At 46.4% G+C, this 19371-nt stretch overlaps 1 protein-coding gene across 3 annotated transcripts; it reads left to right on the top strand.

Annotated features, from left to right (window-relative positions):
• Window positions 1-774: 774 nt before the first annotated feature.
• On the top strand, window positions 775-19251 carry LOC111850772 (UTP--glucose-1-phosphate uridylyltransferase-like). Of its 3 annotated transcripts, none has more exons than XM_023825001.2 (10): window positions 775-847; window positions 3624-3751; window positions 5458-5565; window positions 12503-12688; window positions 13443-13576; window positions 15513-15810; window positions 15927-16124; window positions 16925-17167; window positions 18748-18852; window positions 18928-19251. In XM_023825001.2, exons 2-10 carry the CDS (start codon window positions 3653-3655, stop codon window positions 19033-19035), a joined length of 1479 nt encoding a protein of 492 aa, XP_023680769.1. In that variant the 5' UTR covers window positions 775-847; window positions 3624-3652; the 3' UTR covers window positions 19036-19251. The 3 variants fall into 3 exon arrangements, with proteins under 3 accessions (XP_023680769.1, XP_023680768.1, XP_023680767.1); XM_023825000.2 differs by having other exon boundaries at window positions 813-1013; XM_023824999.2 differs by lacking the exon at window positions 775-847 and adding an exon at window positions 1422-1937.
• The last annotated feature ends 120 nt before the right edge of the window (window positions 19252-19371 follow it).

The following is a 19371-nucleotide window of genomic DNA, read 5'->3' as shown; positions in this document are numbered from 1 at the left end:
TAGAAGGAGAACGAGAGACCAGAAGGAGTGAACGAGTTGGTGAACGAGGTGAACGAGATTGGCTCTCTGTCTCGGTCATAACTGAAATTATCCATCTAGTGGTGTAGCATATAGCCTACATGTGTAGTGACTTCCCGTATCCTGCAGTTGGATTTAAGAGATGCAACATTTTTGCACTATTTAAAATGATTTTAGCCACGGTTTGCTAACTATGTGATGAGCTGCTACAGTAGGTTGCGTTTTCAACAAACACGAGTAGGTAATGGACACTGTTCAGAGGGCTAGACTATGATTCCATCTACACGGAGAAAACCCCACGACGACATAGGAATCCACGGCGGACACTTTAACCCGAGTCCCAGGGGTGTGAGGCAACAGCGCTAACCACTGCGCCTCCCTGCCACCTAGTAGACTATAATTCAATAACAATACTGTTTTCTCACATGACGTATTCGTGATATTTAGCTTACTCCTTAACGTTATTTAGCCTAAATGATATTAGAACACAAGTGATTCAGAACGAGATGGTTAAGGAATCAGAAAAACATTTTTAGGCGAACTGAATCAAACGACCCGCCTCCCAATCCATTTCGCCCACCGCCACACCGCTCTTCCTCCCACGTCCCGCGACGGACGCATATTAAACCAATTCCGGCCACGTTTGGAAACTGCCATTGGTTGGACACCGACAGTGCGATTCAGATTGAACAAAACTCGTTTTGTTCTGCTGTGAATGGCCAATTTAGTTGCCCAATAGCGATTCGCTGTTCTACACACGTGCGCAACACTTCCGGCAACGAATTGGCTATTTAAGTAACAGCAGACAGGCTTCAGAACGGAGCCCGTTGTAAGTAAACGTGGTGTTGGCGAGTTATTCTGACGATGTGCCGTTGTGGCTTTTAATAGCTTTTGAGTTTTGCCCTAATCACGGGTGCACGTAGTAATCTCGCTATAGTGCTTTAAGCACCTTATCGTTGGAGCAGTGTTGAGGAAAGCAAAATAGTTGTTGAAAGGTGGGTAATGGCTGATCCAGAGCAGTGGTGAACATTTTGCTTGAATGGCGATGTGAATGCACCGTGACCGCCACTCACTCCCTCCCTCCTTCCCTCCCGCCAGCTTGCATACGCTTCTTCTCAGATAAAGATTAAGCAAACACGGACCTATGCTGACCGTTAGCTGCTAGTGGTCCCATTGCTGTTTAGCATTTAAGTTGGTATCATGCATGGGGCGAAATAAGAGTCATTCTTGCATCTGTCGTGTGCATATGCCTGCCACAGGCACAAACCTTGTAGCATGAGCAAGGTGCCTACATATATAGTCCTTGCCTGTGCGTGGAGGTGTCCCTCACAATAAGGGGCTGGATTTGGTATGAATTAGGAAACTAAGGGGGTCAACGTATAATATATTACAAAGGAAAGGGGATTGTATTGGCTGGCGTGTTTGAGCCAACCTAAGATGCGTCCCGTGGTTTATTTATCAGATAGCGGATCAGGGCTGTTTTTCCCCTGTAAATACGCCCCAAATTAATCATTTATGTTGGTTCATAAGCGTTGAAGTATTCATAAGGTACAGGCGACTTCTTCCCGATAAAGAGGATTAAACCAGTCAGGGGTCTCAACATTTGGGCGTTTTTAGTTTTTTTTCCCCTACTTGAAGTGGGAGGGGAGAAGATTTGGTTCATTTAAAAGGATTTTATAATCATGCCACGGGAATTCACAAGCTGAATCTATTAAAGAGCGATTTAATCTGTATACCTATTACTTCCATAAGCGAAAACAGTTTTCACGCGTAATTGAACTTCTATAGTACAGATCGGGGATTTAGAAAATTTAATCTGACTTTATCGGAGCGACGTAACGGCGGATCTTAAGAAATTACTTTTGTGATAATCATTTCAAAATATTAAGATAAAGGAGAGATGTCGTTATACGTTGAAGGTAAGTGTCCAAGCAGGTCGTTGACAACAGATTTCAGAAACAAATGTAAAGATTATTTAGATTGTGTGTGAAATATACTGGATTAACTCACAACGTGGAAGCTACGTTTTGTTAGACAAGGGAAGACACTTAAAGAAACTGAATGTATAGGCGACATTTCAATCACTTTCTCATTATTCATATAAGGGTTCTGTCATTTCTTAATGTGGTAAAACAAATTAAACGACATTATAAGCACTTAATCAAAAAGCCATATCTGTCTGCGGGACAGTTTCCTGACGATTCCTCTTTTTTCATCCGTCTTGTCAGTGATCGTGCCGCTGCAGTTAATTAACTGGAGGAAATTGCAGTGTATGTTCACCGTTGCAAGTCATGTTACAGTACGTCGTCGTTTTGTCCATCAAAAAAGAAAAAAAAAACGATGCATATTAGTACTACTGGCACATTGCAGACTTTGATGAAATTCTTGGGAAGTTATTAGTTTGGAAAATCTTTTTTTCTGACATTGACACGGCCTTGTTTGTATATAAATGTTATTTACTGGTCTTTGTTTTTACTAATTTGCATGCATGTGTATCCATACTTTTTTCCCGAAAAAAAACACTTGCGTACGTTTGTAACTCAAAGACCCCCCAACATGTCAAAATCTTTGTAAACTAGTTTACTATTTGGCGAAGACTAAGCCTGCTTAATAAAGTCGTTTTTACCACAGCTGTTTTCTGGGTACCTCGACTGCAGAAACTTCCTAGAAGAGCTTCTGCAGTTAACTTAAGGTTGCAGTAGTACGTACGCCTACATCCTGACCGCCAACAAGAAGTGGATCCAAACGGTAGTGTGGCCACAGGAACTGTTTATCGGCAAACATCAGCTATCAGCAGTACATGAAAATGCTCAATGATGTATAATCGGATGCTGAGCAACAAGTGTCACATTTCTTAGACTAAGAGACCAAGGCCACGGGCAGTGGCGTAAGAGGGAGTTTCATATTATTTAAATTTGTTCATTATGTTATAGTGGAATCAACTGTGAAGTTGGGGAGACTGGCAGGAGACAAACTGCAAACACCTAACAGAGTGTTATAGTCCATAAGTGATGTATTGATTCTACCTCCCTGCATTATTTCAAAGTTTCCTGTTTGATCATATTCTCTTAAATACAACTTCAGGTTTAAATGTTTGCGTGTTTGTTTTTGTGTCTAAATTTGTCCTTTAGCCTAATGTATGAAAAGTCTTTTCAAAACTTACAACATCACTTTATCAGTATGTGCTGATAACTATCTAACAAGGAGCTTACAGGTGGTTTTTATACGAAGAGTGGCGTTTCTAGTTTGATGTAATAGTATTGTACTGCAGTGCAGGGGCACCGCCAGGGGGGGAAGGTTAGAACAATTCTAGGGGCCCAGCACTGACATGGGGCCCTGTTAGGGGCTTTACCTTTTCGCAAAAAGGGGGGGGGCAAAATTGTAATCTTTCATGGGGCCCAAGATTTCTGGCGGCGCCCCTGCTGCAGTGTATTAAAAAAAATCCAATGAAAATCAGTGCTATCTCAAGTTGTAGAGGAAAAGCAGAGGATTGCGAAGCGGCAGAGCAGTGTGATCGTCGCGTGGGGGTTTTCTTTTCTTTACGTCTCTTGCTGTTTTGTTAATGAACTAGATGCTTGCCTGAGCGTTTTTGCCCTCTTCCGCAGGTTTAACCAGCAGGGCCCCCAACAGCGGAATGGCAGAGTTTCAGGAGGTGATGCGGAAGGAGCTGGAAGCATCCATGCACACGGAGCTGGAGAAGCTGCTGGGCACGACCAAGGGTGCCCAGGCGGAAGTGAGCTCAGCTCTCCAAGGGGGAGGGGAGGGGAGGGGGGGGGCACGACAACGGACGGGTGACCCCCGCAGAGCCGCATAGGCCAAAAACTTCAAAGAGATGGAATGAATGCGTAGTTTTTAATTTCAGTCGAAATTCATCTTTTATATATGAAAGATTTTTTTTTTTTATGTTCTCAATACAAATGAGAACCAGTCTGTTTGTAGCCTGAATCACATGGAATGAAAGAATCATGCCAATATGAAATAAACTTTTTTTTCATCCATCCAATTCCCTGTTTTGCAAAGTTGACATCATCTCAGTTGCTGGAAAGATGTAGGGCAAGTTGATTTAGTTTCACTGTTTGAGTTTTGGTTCAGTGGTTTCTCCACACCTCCAGGCCTGAGGGTTCTGCTCCTGCACTGAGAGAGCAGCGCCTGCATGTTCTCTCCTCGTCACGTGTGCTTTCTCCAAAAAACCCAAAACTGTATGTTTTAGGCCAACTGGCATCTTCAAATTGCCTTTACCGTATGACTGTGAGTGTGCATCCCGTCACTGGGGTTCCTGCCTTGTGCTGCCTGTGATTCCCCCGCCCCCCCCCCCGCCGCCGCCTTTTAGGTTCTGGATGTTGTACGTTACCTGTTACAGTTTTACACTTCGGAAGAACAAAAACTGCTATTCATTCCCAGAACCGCAAATGAAACAGGATCTGTTCTTTAAAACAAGACTAGCAAGTTTGGCCTCTTTGTGCCTGTATCATATGACCATGCATTCGCAAATCTGAATGCGGTTTAAGAGCTTCGAAGCGACATATATGTAAAGTACCGCAAAGTGCCGCATGAGAGTACCGCTGGGTACAATGCAGACTCTCTGCCACGCTCTTTGGCTCTACAGCCCAACCCCTTTGGAGGGAACAGATGCCAGTGCAATTAAATGGTTTTTGGAACTTGTGGAGGATTAAAAAAAAATGATAATCCCGGTGAAGATAATTATGCACTCAACTGAGGGGCAACTTCATAACTGGAAAAGTCAAAAGACGAATGTTCGTGTCTTAATATTGGGAACAAACAGGAGGGGATTAAAATGTTCTCAGTGGAAATGCTTTGCTGTGTGAAGATCGTACAGCTGTCAGATCAAAGGCGATTTGCCAAAGACAAAAATAGTTATAAGCTGTGTGTTCTTCACAACGGGAAACTGTCAGCTAGACTCTGCTTAGGCTCAATGCTTTTTATTGTCATTGGTTTGAAAAGTTTATTGCAGGGGGGGGAAAAGTATTAGCAATAAATATTGATTTTACTGAAATAGAGGGGCAGCTGAGAAAAACAAATATGTACGCTGTTTGAAGCTAGATGTGGAGCAGACTGAATTAATGCAGTTTATTGGAAAGTGCTCTGCGGCTAGGTTAGCAGGTGTTCTCAGACCCTCTCTTCAGTCTCCATGCTGTACGAAAGGCCCTGTCATCTGCAGTGTCTGCGTCTTGATTGATGCTGATATAAAAAATATACGGTAACACTTAAAGCAGTCATTATAATATAATGCATTATAGATACATTCATAATGCATTATATTGCATTCATAAAGCATTATGAACACATAATAGCCATGTTTATTATGCATTATGAATGGTCTGTGAAGCTCTATAGATACCTTCAGCTTGTGTACCCGTTTTCACCTCTCTGGTCATATCTGGGCTTTGCTTTACTTCCTTGTCCCATTTTTTTTTTTAGCTTGCCAGAAAGGACTTTGAGGGCTTTAAGAAGATATTCCACAGATTCCTGCAAGCCAAAGGCCCTTCTGTGGACTGGCCGAAGATTCACAGACCTCCGGAGGATTCGGTAAGTTGCTGTAGTGGCTTCGTCAGCTAAGTCAATACCACAGTATTCTAAACACACAGAAAACATGGTGGATTTTTATTTGGTGTTGGGTATCTTGCACACAGCTAATGAAGTGAGGTACAGAGAGGTTGCTCTCCAGGGGTTGTTACCCTGCAGCCACAATCCTGTGTTTGCAAATGTCGTCATAACTTCTAGATGGTCAACAGAGCTTCAGTTACATGAACTTGTACTTTGTTATGTAAGTTATTTGGTGTCACTGTCGGTTCAGCCGTCAGATGACCCCTCCTTAGTGAATGTTGGTGGCTGTACGGCTTATTTTAGGCAGTGTGATCTCTGAACACAGTCCTACCGACGTGTAAAGTTCAGTTCGGCTTTATTTATATAGTGCTCTTGACAAACAGCATTTTGTCAAGGGACCGAGTACAGAGACCGAGGTCTGAAGTCACCAGAGAGCCAGCCTGAGGTGACGGTGATAAGGAGAAAAAAGAAAAAGTGAGAGAAACTTTGGGCAGAATCAGTAGTTTGATATTTATATTCAGTCACAGGAAACAACACTTAGTAAGCTTTGCAATTTCAGTAATATCCAATATTTATTAAAAAAACATCAGTGTAAAGTGTACCCCCACTGCTTTTGCATGAGCTCTGCATCGATGTCCAATCCAATTATTTTTGTTCTTGCTACTCATTTATTGTGAGTGTGGCATGTTTGAGTAATTTAACAAAAATTGTAAGAATGAGAAAAGTGAACGTGCCCAGAGAATGAGTGTAAGAATGAGACCTGTTCACCTACAGACATTCAACTTCTGCTGTATGGAAATATTTTTAATTCCATAGAAACGATGTTGAGCAAAAGCAACTTGTAGGAACATCATCAACTTATTTGACCAAAACTATTTTATAAATATTATGATATTTATTGTAGAAATTTTAAGCATTGCTATGTAAATTCTTTTCCAGCACTGTGCAGCTCTAACCAATACTGAGGCCTACCTAAATTCTGATCCTGAAGTGAAAGATTAGCGAAATGACGTTATACAATTTGTTGTGGAAAAAGAAAGATTCAGCTGCAGAGCAGATTTAGTAACAAATTAATAACGTGTCGTAACAAAACCTTGCGGGCCAGTACTTTGCGACCTCTTCTAAGTGCCGGATGAGCTGGTGAAACTACGGAAAGTGGCTGATTGTCTAGTCAGTCATCTCCATTATTGCTGTAGTTGTGCCTTTAGCTCTGGTGCCGTTAAGTTTGAAAATTGATGCAGTGTGAATAATGGCCAAGATCAGCATGTCAGACTGCTACAGACATCTTGATGATTTATGAATATGGCCCATCGATACACTAACTGATATATCACGCATCGCTAGGACCCAGACTCCACTGGAACCCCATTCTCTTCCAGATGGCCCCAGACGGTACAGGTTTCTGCTAAGATGTGTCCTGTGTATGAGCAGGTTTCTGGAGAGCCAGGCCTCTTCTGGCAGTGATGCGGAGCCGGTGAGCCAACAGAGGCTCTTCAGTCCGGCCGCACCGCAGGGACACACTGAGACGGTCTCAGGTTTCCTGCTCTGCCCCAGCTGAAGGGAACACGTCTGAAAGGAGAGTGTGGAGGCTGTGAGTGTGCGGGTTACTGACGGGGAGAGCGAGAGGAGGGAGAGCGGGCGGTAAGACGAGATCTTAAGCGCGGCACGTGACCACATGATCGCCGTGATCACATGACCGGCGACCTCGAGAACGAGTGCAGATTTCAGCGTCTCTGAGCTGGGGTCATGCTGTGCACGTACCTGTGTTGTGTAACTGCGAGAACATAACTAAGCGAGGAGAGCAGAATGTGGGGGCGGGGGGGGGGGGGCGTGCGCCAGCAGTCTGTGTGACATTTCAGTGTCACCCCCCCCCCCCGATAATCATCTGTACATGTAGATACCCTATTATTAGCCTGACCCTTCTCTGGTATGCAGAGGCGGCTGTGACGCTGTGACACTGTGACCTCCAATGCCCTCTCTGGCTCACCAACAAGCTCAGGAAGCTGGAGGGGTGATGACATCACCTCTGATCTTTGCGGAAAAGGGGGCTGCTTTTATTTTCAGGTCTGGACCTAGATGCTGGGGGCTAGATGGTCGTGTAAAAGGTTCTCGGCCTCAGAAAGAGACCCGGGCTGTTTTCGTGAATCCCCCAGTTCAGCTTTTCAGTTACATGGAGCTGCACAAAACAGGCTTACAGATTTGCTGCTCTGACTGTAGAGTATTCTCTTCAGATCAATGCTGTTCAAGTTTGTGCCTTAGTCGCTGCTGTGATTCAAACAGCGCCACCAAGTGGCATTTGCTTTCAGAGCGTGTCCCCTACTAAATGCCATATGAGGTCTAAAGCTTTGAAATGTCACATCGCCCCTCTCGATTGAACCCGCTGTAGGGGAACTGTTGAAAGGATGGTAGGGTGTGTGATGACAGAGTAACGGATCAGTTACTGTCACCCCCCCCCCCCCCCCCATCCCACCTCCTGGTCCTTGTGTGGCCATTTGCATGTTCTCTTGTCTTCACCGACTAAGCAAAGCATATCATGCGGTATCTTGAAAATAGGCCAAATTGCTGTTGTCTGGGTTCCCCTTTTTTCATCCTTGTTTTTATAACATTATTTTTAAACTTTTTTTTTTTTTTTTAAAAGCTTGGTTCGGAATTTCTATCTTTTTAGCAAAGCTCTCTTTAAAACAGTCTGATCCTCCAGATTAAATCCCACAGTCTTCGTTTTTGTATCATCAGAGTGGGTCAATCCAGTGGGCGACACGTGCCACTGACCACCTGGGCGCCATCTTCTGAGGGGCAATTTCACTATGTCACAGACAGGGGGCGCTGGTGTTAAAGCTTGCCTTGGGCAAGCCTACGATCTACAGCTGCAATTAAATAATGGAACCTGAAAAATCTTATCATGGAGCCAGGCTTACTTTAGGTTAGGATTTTCCTCCTAAATGGAGAGGAGCAGGATGTGACTCAGCAGGCTAAGCCTCTGTGTGCGTGATCAGAAGGTCGCCGGTTCAAGCCCCGCTCGCAGCAGAGTAGTCACGTCCACAGGCACTTGAGCGAGGCCCTTAACCCCCAGCCAGTGGCTGCTGAGCTTCCTCTCAGCCACGTATGCGTCTGTGTGTCATGGAGAGCAAGATGGGGTAGCCTAACAGAGAGATCGATACCCCACAGGTATCAATAAAGCATAGAAAAAAGGATGCATCATGAGTCACGAACAGCACAACATGATTTGTTGGTTAATGCTTAGCTTTACCCTTTAGCAGTAAGTGAGCAAGCTGGGTAATGTGGTGCCAGCATATACTCCCTGTGGTGTCCCGAACGAGACCGTCGGCCGACTCCTGGGCCCGGAATGCAGTTTTCACACCCGTATCTACGGTCTGTGGCTTCTAGCAGAGCAGGAAACTGGAGAAGGTTAAAAGCTTGGAGGGTAGGTTGGATGGACAGATGAGTCTGCGTGCTTCCTGGCAACGGGGCTGTGTTGTCCTCCATGTGGTTTTGTTTTACTATGTGACTGTTGGTCTCCAAGTACTGTGTGACTGAGACCTGGAGGGGACTGAGCCGGCCGGCTAGTCTGAGTCTCATTTAACTGTTAGCGGTCAAAGCACCTCCCTGAGGCAGCGTTTCTGAGCAGGAGGTTGTCCTGGCCGCTGGGCTTCTCATGGGCCACGTCTGCTGGGGTGGGGCTCTCGGGGGGGGGGGGGGGGTGTTCTGCTGCACACAGGCTGATTGTGAGGGATTTGGCTGCAGGCCCTGCGCTGGTCTGACTCAGGATAGCCGAGCTCTGCCAGCTGCATGGAGCGATCCATCTAATCCTCAGAGGCTTTCGTGGTCTCCTCTCGCGGTAACGGGTAGAGGCATGTATGGACGTTTGGGGGGTGGGGAAACAGGGGCAGCGTCCATGTCGACATTCTGGACTTGTCCTCTGCTTGTCCTCTGTGGTGAGCTAGCCCCCCCCCCCCCCTCACGGTCTGCCCAAAGCAGCCCTTCCCCCTATTGCGTGGATTTTCTTTTCATCGTTTACAAGCGTGGATCAGCGATGCAGGGCTGTGAGTTTCTTCATTGTGATATTTTTCCTCTGATGCGCCGTCCTACTCAGAGGTTGTATGAATTTTTCTTTTAGCATTAGCAACATTAGCGGTTTAATGATGCCGACCTTGACCTTGACCTTGACTAAGAGCTGCAGATTCCAGGAAGCTCTACCACGGGCTTCACGTTGTAACATCTCCAGCGGCAGGCCTGTATTAGCTACACTCCCTAATATCATCTGTTTGTTGTACTTGTCTTTTAAACACTTATGTAATTACATACAGTGATGCTCTGGCCAAACAAGAGGCCTATTAACTTATTCATCTTCACTGTGATTAGCTGTCTGCCCTTTTAAAGTGTAAAGCCGCCCCTTAACCGTCAGAATTTGGTACAACACTTATATTCACCAGCCCGCTTAGGACCGAGCCGAAAAGTGAAACAGGCTGCTAATGACACTCCTGTGTTATACAAACATAAACTAAATTTACCACAGAAACCCTGGAGAAGCACCAATTATATGCTTGCATGACTATTTATGAGCTGCGCCGGCAGCAGTTGGACATCTGGAATGTCATGTGACTTCCAGTAACGACCTTTCAGCCGTGAGCCTGTCGGCGTAGCATAAATACCAGAATCTCCCGGGACTCTAAGGCTGAAGCTGTTTTTCCTGAGCGGAGCAGCTTGAGCGCAGCCACCTGGAAACGGCATTGGTCAGTCGCACAGGGTCTCCAGGGAGGGGCGTCGCTACATTTCCTTACCTACTGCCCACTTCTGTGCCTCAGTCCCTTGAGCCTGTGACTGGGTCACTCTGAACACTGTAGAGGTCCCTGCTCTGAAGACGCCACCCTTTCCTGTTGCCCAACGTTCCTACAGTTGTGATCAGTGACTCATCAGAAGTAAGGCTGTCCTTCTTCTCTGTGTAATGGAAGCCCACACCGTGAACAAGCACCGCATTCAATGTTACACCATGTATACCCTGAACCGTTACGAAATGTCAAACACAGGAGCTATGGAGCAATCGCCGGTCTCGTTTTGAATGCTTCTGTTAGGCTAGAACTCTGTCAGACGTCACTAATGGATGGAAATGGGAGAAAGTTAACTCTGCATGGAGTGACTCTAATTTCTGAGGTCATGGCACTTCATCAGACCTGTGCGAGCCCATGCACAGATGCAGGATATCATCAGAGATACATGTGAAATTCTTGTATATCTCAGTCTCTGTTTCCCACGATGCCCCTCTTCTGTTTACCTGCATAGCCTGCTAAGTATTCCTTCTGCTGGTTTTTGCTTCAGCTGATCAGGCACGATTTAAGATGCCTTCATTTATTTGTGTTTTTCCTCTTTAAAAGCTTGTGTTATCCTTGGTACGAATGAAAAGCACGGGAAGAGGAGAATCTCCGTTCCTAGGACAATTATACTTGATTTATTTAAGCTGCTTGATGCAATTGTTTTTATTAGAGAATTGAAGTTGTTGTGTTTGGGACCCTCTGTTTTGTAAGTTAATTATAAAACCCCTTGGAAAGGCAGTTATTTGTATCCTTGTTTGGGGTAATAGTTTCGTTGCATGGGGAGTGGTTCACAGTTATGGATTCCTGGTGTTTTAGGTAATGTTTCTAGTTAAATCCAGATGTTAAATCCAACTCAGAAATGGCTGAAATGGGCTAGTGGTTGATTTTGATTTAATGACTTTTGTATGTTTTGCTTCATTTTTTTTAGCTTTTTAAACGTTGTGCTAAGGGGCCAGCTTTAACCAGGCATCCTGGGCAGCCTGGCCGTGCTTCAGCTGTTTGTTCTATGTTATTTATGGTTCCGGTGGCAGTGCCGGCGTATCGAACTCCGGCGTATGGAATAAGCATCAGAACGCAGTGTGCGGCTGGGCCCAGAGGCCAGTGTGCCTCTTCTGGAAGGTGGCAGAAATGTCGAGGTTTGATTCGGGGCAGCAGTCAGGTCATCTCCAGTGTGCAGTGCTGCTGCCTCACTGCCAGAGCCCCCCCCCCCCCCCCATTCTGTCTGCTGTCGCTGTGGGTGGTTTCTCGGTTCGTTGTTATCCCCGTTCCCCTCTAATATCAGGTAAGCAAATATGAAGCATGGAATCGTGGGATTTTAACGCTGTTTAATTAGGGATTCACCACATATGGTATGGAGCGGGGGCTCTGATTCTGTCAGTACTGGGGGGCAGACGAGACCGTTAGTGTCACATCCCTACAAGTGGCCTCGCGGTCGACGGCCCAGTTGGGGAAGCATGAAGATCAAGTCTGTCGACCATTCGGGACGCATCTCCGTGACATGACTGCGACTGCACCTCCTGAGTGTGGGGGGGGAGGGAGCGTTTGGGCGAGTCGTGAGCTGGAGCCTGAGTGGCCCCTCCTGCGGGGGCTGAGGAGTGAGCTCAGACAGGACACACAGGGAACACCACCTGATTTGTATTCAAATCACCCCCCCCTCAGGCAGAGTCACTGCAATGAGTACAGGCTGTCTATCTCTATGGTGGGGGGGGCATTATGCCAAGTCAGTCTGACTCCAGGGGGTGGAAGTATATTTATCAGATCTCTTGCAAGTAACAGAAATGTGTGTGTGTGTGTGTGTGTGTGTGTGTGTGTATGTATGTATGTATGTATGTATGTATGTATACATAGACACACACACACACGAATATCAGATGTGGTACTTGTGCTGGTGTTACTAACTAATTCCCCTTTTGTCTAGCATGAGTATCGTGGTTTTGCAGTAATTATCCTTTAAGGTTTATGATTGGATGTTGTCCCGCATTGCAGTAGCATTTCAGAGTGTGGAAATTAAACAGCCTTCATCTCCATCCTGCCCTCCGGTTATCGTAACGGCATGTTGTCAGAACGCCGTATGCCACGAGTGACCCCGTCTGGCCCCTCCCACCCCGCAGATCCAGCCCTATGAGAAGATCAAGGCGCGGGGGCTGCTGGACAGCGTGGCGGCTAGCCTGACCAAGCTTGTGGTGGTCAAGCTCAATGGCGGCCTGGGCACCAGCATGGGCTGCAAAGGGCCCAAGAGCCTCATCAGTGTGCGCAACGAGAACACCTTCCTGGACCTGACCGTGCAGCAGATCGAGGTAGGCTGGCTGACGCGACCCATCCGCCACTTTTGGGTCTCTTCCCGGTGAAGGATGCTGTGGTGACAGCCAGTGACAGGCTGAAAGATGGCCATGAACTTGGTTTTGACAGAAACATAATCGGGTCACACAGATTATCCTGAAAGTCATGCTAATATGCTGGTTAGTGACTTGTGTTAGCGAACTGCAGACTTGTGTATGAGTTGGATGGGTTGAAATGCACCTTTTACCTCTTCATTGGTGTCGCTGTTTGTGTTACGGCTGAAATAGCTCAACAAAGAGGCTCAGTATCGGGTTTCTATTAACATCCATTCAGCCTGGTCGGAGTTCTGGGAGCGAAGAGCCCCTTAACGCAGGTTTCCATGGCAGCAGAAAAGCAGCCCTCCCTGTCCTCCAAAACAGAGCCCCATGCCCCCCACCGTTCACTGGCTAAAGCTTAGACACATGGATTTATTTATCTCTTCCTGGGAAAACGGAGCAGATGTCCGCTTGGTTTTAGGTGCTGTTTGCAGAAAGGCATGTTGCGCAGCCGGCCTCTGCAGCCTTTGCAGGGCTGGGGTCTTGCCTGGGCAGGCCGCTGTCTTCAGGGTGCCTGTGGCCTTGCCCAGGTTGACCGACTGCCTCCAGAAGGAGGATGTATAGGACCCTGGGCCTCCTGTCTTTCCAGCTGGTTTGACTGGGGTTTCCAGGTCTGACGTGGCCTTAGGTGACTAAGCCTTCCGGAAAACTGGTCCCTGTCCATCTTTTTTTTCAGCACCTGAACAAAACCTTCAATGTAGAGGTGCCTCTAGTGTTGATGAACTCGTTCAACACGGATGAGGACACCAAGAAGATCCTGCAGAAGTATGCACATCACCGGGTGAAGATCCACACCTTTAACCAGAGCAGGTATGGGCTGCCCTCTCTTCCTCACCCCCCTTACACTCCTTAGAAGGCAGCGCGTGATATAAGTCATGGTTCCCCAATTCCGCACCTGGAGGGCCAGAATCCAACACAGTTTTCAGATCTCGCTGTTCATACACACCCACTAACCCTGGTAATTAGCTGATTACGGTGTGTTTGAGCAGGTAAATCTGCAAATTGTTGTATTCTGGCCTCCAGGAGCAGAATTGGGGAACCCTGACATAAGTCACTGCTCTGTGCTGCTTCATTCATTGCAGACCCAGTTCTGGTCACTATTGCATCTTGTTCACTCTGTTTCTTAGATCTACTACACCTTGTTCGCTGTGGTTCTGGTCTCTACCACACTATGTTCATTAGTCTCTGGTCTCTACCACACCATGTTCCACTTTATAACCATTCATTCATTTTTATGGGTAAAACCCTAATCCCAGGGACGACAACTCTTAACCCCCACCCAACCCTAACCGTATGTAACCAAACAACATACAAGACTTTTGGAATTTTTAGTGTTTTGATTGCATTCACAGATTTTTTTTAAATTTGAGTATCCCCTTGTGGCGACTGGAGTAGTGGTCCCCATAACGTCAAAATATCAGGTTTTTATTACATTGTGGGACATTTGGTCCCCACACTGTAATATGCATGTCACACACACACACACACACACTCACTCACCCGCATGTATTTGGACTGCATGAGCACTGGGTACTCCCTGAGGGTACCTATGCAAACATGGGAGCAAACTCCACTCTCAGACAGGGTTTGAACCTGCAGCATATAGGGTCAAAAGGAACAATGTGTTCCTCTGCACCTGTCCGGAGGAGGCGCGTACGTCACTTGTTTATGGTTACGATTGATGGTGCAGTTATTCGGCTTTTCCAGGTCAGGCAGTGTCGAGTTACTGTTGACTTCTTCCATATTTTCTCATTATTTTAAAAATGATCATTTTTACATGCGACTTCCTAAATATCAGACATCTTTGTCCTTGTCAGGGCTGTAGTTGATGCTTTGGCTTTACTGTGAGTTCATGGAACAGCAGAGCCGTGTGTCTGCAGCATCCAGCTGTTCTCTGATGTTCTAATGCACTGGATGGAGACCGTATGCCTGTAACAGTATTGACATACAGCGGGAAAATCTATGGCAGCATTGCTTTTGGAGGTTAATGAAACCTATTAATATGTAGCCGTCAAAGGAGTATAATGCACTTAGTTTGATTGCCTCTGCGATAGGAAATCATATCAATGGCTCTGATTTGAAGGGTGCAATTTGATTGGATTATCTGAGAGGTGAGTGTTCTCAAGGGCAGATGTTAAGGGCTGTAGCTATGGTATATTTGTAGAGGTTTTATCGGGGTAAGGAGGTACAGTTTAAATCATTAGCAGCTGGTAATGTAGCATCCTTCGAGATTCTGCCTGTGATGTGCTGCTGGGGTTTCCGAACGCGCTGGATACCTCTGGCAGTATTCCGTCCGCTTCAGGAAATCAAGCTCATGGTCTGCTCATAGTCCTGAAATATATGAGGATGTCTGATGTCTGCCTGCCAGTGCTTTTGCATTTATTCATGTAGTAAATGCTCTTTTCCAGAGCGGCTTACATGACTGCTAAGGCAAAATAAAAGGTAGGATGAACGGTGGAGAATGTAGCAGAATCCGCAGTGAAGGGTGACAGGCCTGTACTATGTAACACGATGGCAGGATCACAACAGGCTGATGCAGAAGAGTGTCACCCAAGACACTGTCTTTGTCTGATCATTGTCAGATAGTCTGCCGCTGGCTCAATCTTGTGCACTTACATGATGCCACATTGGAGTTTTACTTCTGTTCTTAAGGATGCATTTCCTGATTTTGTTATTAAATAGTCACCAGAAAACTGCCTAAATTGAGTATTTTAGGCACAATTCAGTCAACCTAGTTCCCACCTAGGTACCCGAGGATCAACAAGGAGTCCCTCCTCCCGGTGGCGAAGGACATGGGTTTATCAGGGGAGAACGCAGAGGCCTGGTACCCCCCTGGTCACGGTGACATCTACGCCAGCTTCTACAACTCGGGCTTGCTGGACCAGCTGATCGCCGAGGGCAAAGAGTATATCTTTGTGTCCAACATTGACAATCTGGGGGCCACGGTGGATTTGCACATCCTGCACCACCTGATGAGCCAGCCGAATGGCAAGCGATGCGAGTTCGTTATGGAGGTCACCGACAAGACACGGGCCGACGTCAAGGTAGGCTAATCCTGCCGCTGACAATCATCTTCAAGACCTGATGTTTGGTCCTTTATTAGTTACTGATGTAGACCTTCAGAGAAAATGGTTATCGATGCTGAAATCTTCACACTTAGGGTGGGACGCTGATCGAGTACGACGGCAAGCTCAGGCTGTTGGAGATAGCACAGGTGCCCAAGGCCCATGTGGATGAGTTCAAATCTGTCACCAAGTTCAAGATCTTCAACACCAACAACCTGTGGATCTCCCTACCTGCAATCAAGAGGCTGCAGGAGAAGAACTGCATGGACATGGAGATCATTGTGAACCCTAAGGTAAGAACTAGGGCACTGGATGGTGGCTGGGCCTGTTCTTTGCATGCCAGGACTCTGAATCCATGGATGTGCATGGATGTGTGGAAACAAACAGATAAAGGTTAGCTATTACTGCAATCAGGACAAGTGACTCCCTTTTTAATAAATCCTAGCTGAACAAATTAATGCTAGCTAATACCTGCACAGTGCCTTGTACTTGTAGTTTTCCCCTCTCGAGTGACTATTTACTGTGTAGATGCAGTTTCTCCAGCTACTTTTATGGTCTTGTATTCACTGTGGGATTCCAACTTCAATATGAGTCTTGAAGTGAGAATGTTCTTAATATTTCCCAGGTTAATCATCAAGCATCCTGTACTGAAGGTCTATTCAATTTAGGCCCTCGATTCCAAATCCAGGCCTTGTTTTCAGTTCTCCCAGGTAGTTAGTTTAATAATTACTGATTCTGATTGGTCAGAGGCTTCACACCTGGCTCACAGGTGAAGGAAGGCTGGAAAATCAGCAGGGCTCGGCCCTTGAGTTGAATAGCCCTGCTGTACTGAATCTTACTTTCTTTTGCTTAGAGTGTAGAGCTTCATTGGGTAGTTAATCACTGATGTTGGCATACTTTAGCATACACATACCCAGCAAGTGGTACTGTTATGAAGCCTTGTTCCTGCCATTGGTAACAATGCTGTGTTTATATTGAGGTTTGAGAAGGGGAATTATCCCGTGTAAGCGCTGTAATGAAAATGTAGGCTTGGTCAATGCTGTTCTCCTGTCTGAGCTTGTGCTGATGGCTGTCCTTCCCCTCGTGTGACCAGACTCTGAACGGCGGACTCAACATCATCCAGCTGGAGACGGCGGTTGGAGCAGCCATCAAGAGCTTCGACAACGCGCTGGGCATCAACGTCCCACGCAGCCGCTTCCTGCCCGTCAAGACCACCTCGGACCTGCTGCTGGTCATGTCCAACCTCTACACGTTGGATGCTGGCTCGCTCACCATGAGCAAGAAGAGGGAGTTCCCCACAACACCCCATGTCAAGCTGGGAAGCTCCTTCACCAAGGTATAGGACAATCCTCTGCTCTCCCACGGAAGAGTGTGTAGAGTAGATTCCCATTGGAGCTTTTATTACACATGCAATTCAAGAATAGGGCAGTGGGTTGGGTAGCACTATTCCCTCATGTCCTGTTTGGGGTTTGAGGGACTTAGCATGTTTCTCTGGTCCAGTTCCTTCCTGAAATCCAAAAATATGCAGTTAGGATTAGTCTCCGCCTTGGCTCCACGTGTATGGAGTTTGCATGTTCTCCCCATGTCGTCGTGGGGTTTCCTCCAGGGACTCCGGTTTCCCCCCACAGTCCAAACACATGCTATGGTTAATTGGAGATGCGGCATTGACCCTAGGTGTGCATGTGTAAGTGAATGTTGTGTGAGTGTGCCCTGCAATGAGTTGGTGCCCCTGGGCTGTTCCCTGCCTTGCACCAATAGCTTTCGGCTTAGGATCTGGACCCTGAATAAGACAAGCAGGTACTGAAAATAGATAGATGGATGGATGGTCTAAGGCAGGGTGTCAAACTCCATTCTTGGGGGGCCGGAGCCCTGTGTAGCTTAGTTCTTTCCCTGTTCCCACACAAATGATTCAGCTCAAGAGCTGTGTGATAATTAGCACAAGGAGTTGAATCAGGTGAGTTAAATGAGGGGAAACCAAAATATGTGCAGGGCTCCGGCCCCCCAGGACTGGAGTCTGATGCCCCTGGTCTAAGGTGTCCCCAGCCTTCTAACCAAATGCTTGCTGGGATAGACTGTAGGTCATCACAGAAACCCTATATTGGATATGCAATCATGGATGATGGATGAATGTAACTAAAGACTTTAAGATCTATTCCACGGTGCTTTTTCTTGGGACACCTCGGATTGACTTCAGTGCTGATTTGTATTCTTAGCTTTCAAATGGACCGACTGTGTAGAATGTTGCCGTTTCTGGAAGGTTGAGCTTCTTCTCTTTGGGTGGGCTTTCTGATGCTGAATGATGAATAGACACAAAGAGCAAGCTTGCATGCCAGGAAGAGCAAAGAGGCCCCCCCCCCCCATCGAGGGTGCCATCACGCTTGCAGAAGCAAAATCGGTGTAAACGTGCGTCTGGCGCTCATACGGAATGTTCCATTTCAGCCATCGGGGAAAAAAGACTAAACTAGCTATATCTTCTCAGCACACTTCTATTGAAGTTAATCCTTATTCCCCCCTTCCGCTTTTATCCTGTTAGTGTTGTGAGCACTTTTGCTGATAATCATTTGCTTCCGACGTTCAACGGTAAGCTTTTCTGCACTTTTGTTTTATCCCATCCCAGCACTGCTTATGGGAGCCAATAGATGGGCTCACTCATGTCATGTGACTTTACCTCCTAAGCCTTCGGTCTCCATATAATTAGACACCCCTCATTACACTCTGGCTTAATTATAAGGGCCAGCACTCAGCAGAAAAGCTGCTCCCCATTACTTTGGTAACAAAAAGTAAATAGTGATTGTAAATATTGGGACTGCCTTTATTTTGTGTTCCGTTAATTAGGAGGTTTGAGCACAAGTTGTGTATGCTCTGATTTAAACTGTTTGCTGAGAGATCTTGGCAGACTATCGTGTCGATCTGCAGGTTCACGACTTCCTCATGAGATTCGAGAGTATACCAGATATGCTGGAACTAGACCACCTGACTGTTTCTGGAGATGTCACCTTTGGAAAGCAGGTTTCTTTGAAGGTGAGGATTCAGAACGTCGAACTTGTTGGTAGCAATTATACTTCCGTCCAATAATTGCTCTCCATCTCCCTCCAGGGAACAGTTATCATCATAGCCAATCACGGAGACCGAATCGACATTCCGGCAGGCGCTATGCTGGAGAACAAGATCGTATCAGGCAACTTGCGCATCCTCGACCACTGAGGCCTTTGACCCCCCACTGCTTCAGTCACATGACTCTGAAAGACCCCAGACTGCTATGGGGAAGAAAATCAGTACTACTGTGAAACACATACTTAATGTATTCTTATAAATGCAGCCAAAGGTGTTGGGCAGCCATTGTGTTTGGCACATGTATCCAGCTACTATCTACTCCGGATTGTTGGTCTCAGTGTTGATTAAAGTGCAATAGAGATACAACATGTGTGTCTTTTTGAGGTGGCATGCACTCATGAATGAAACGGTTAAGCATCTCCCCAGGCTACAATCCCGTTTGTCTCAGCGTGGGGCCGTGCATTGGGTTCCCTATTCAGCAGAAGA

This window comes from Paramormyrops kingsleyae, chromosome 20 (genome assembly GCF_048594095.1).
Source record: "Paramormyrops kingsleyae isolate MSU_618 chromosome 20, PKINGS_0.4, whole genome shotgun sequence".
NCBI classification, from domain to species: Eukaryota; Metazoa; Chordata; class Actinopteri; order Osteoglossiformes; family Mormyridae; genus Paramormyrops; species Paramormyrops kingsleyae.
This window is presented reverse-complemented; position numbering and strand designations above follow the sequence as displayed.

What these genes read in the sequence shown, in the direction of transcription:
- LOC111850772 (XM_023824999.2), top strand. An exon ending in ACAGACCTCCGGAGGATTCG is followed by an intron (nt 5,566 to 12,502) that starts GTAAGTTGCTGT and finishes CCCACCCCGCAG; the next exon opens with ATCCAGCCCTATGAGAAGAT. An exon ending in CACACCTTTAACCAGAGCAG is followed by an intron (nt 13,577 to 15,512) that starts GTATGGGCTGCC and finishes GTTCCCACCTAG; the next exon opens with GTACCCGAGGATCAACAAGG.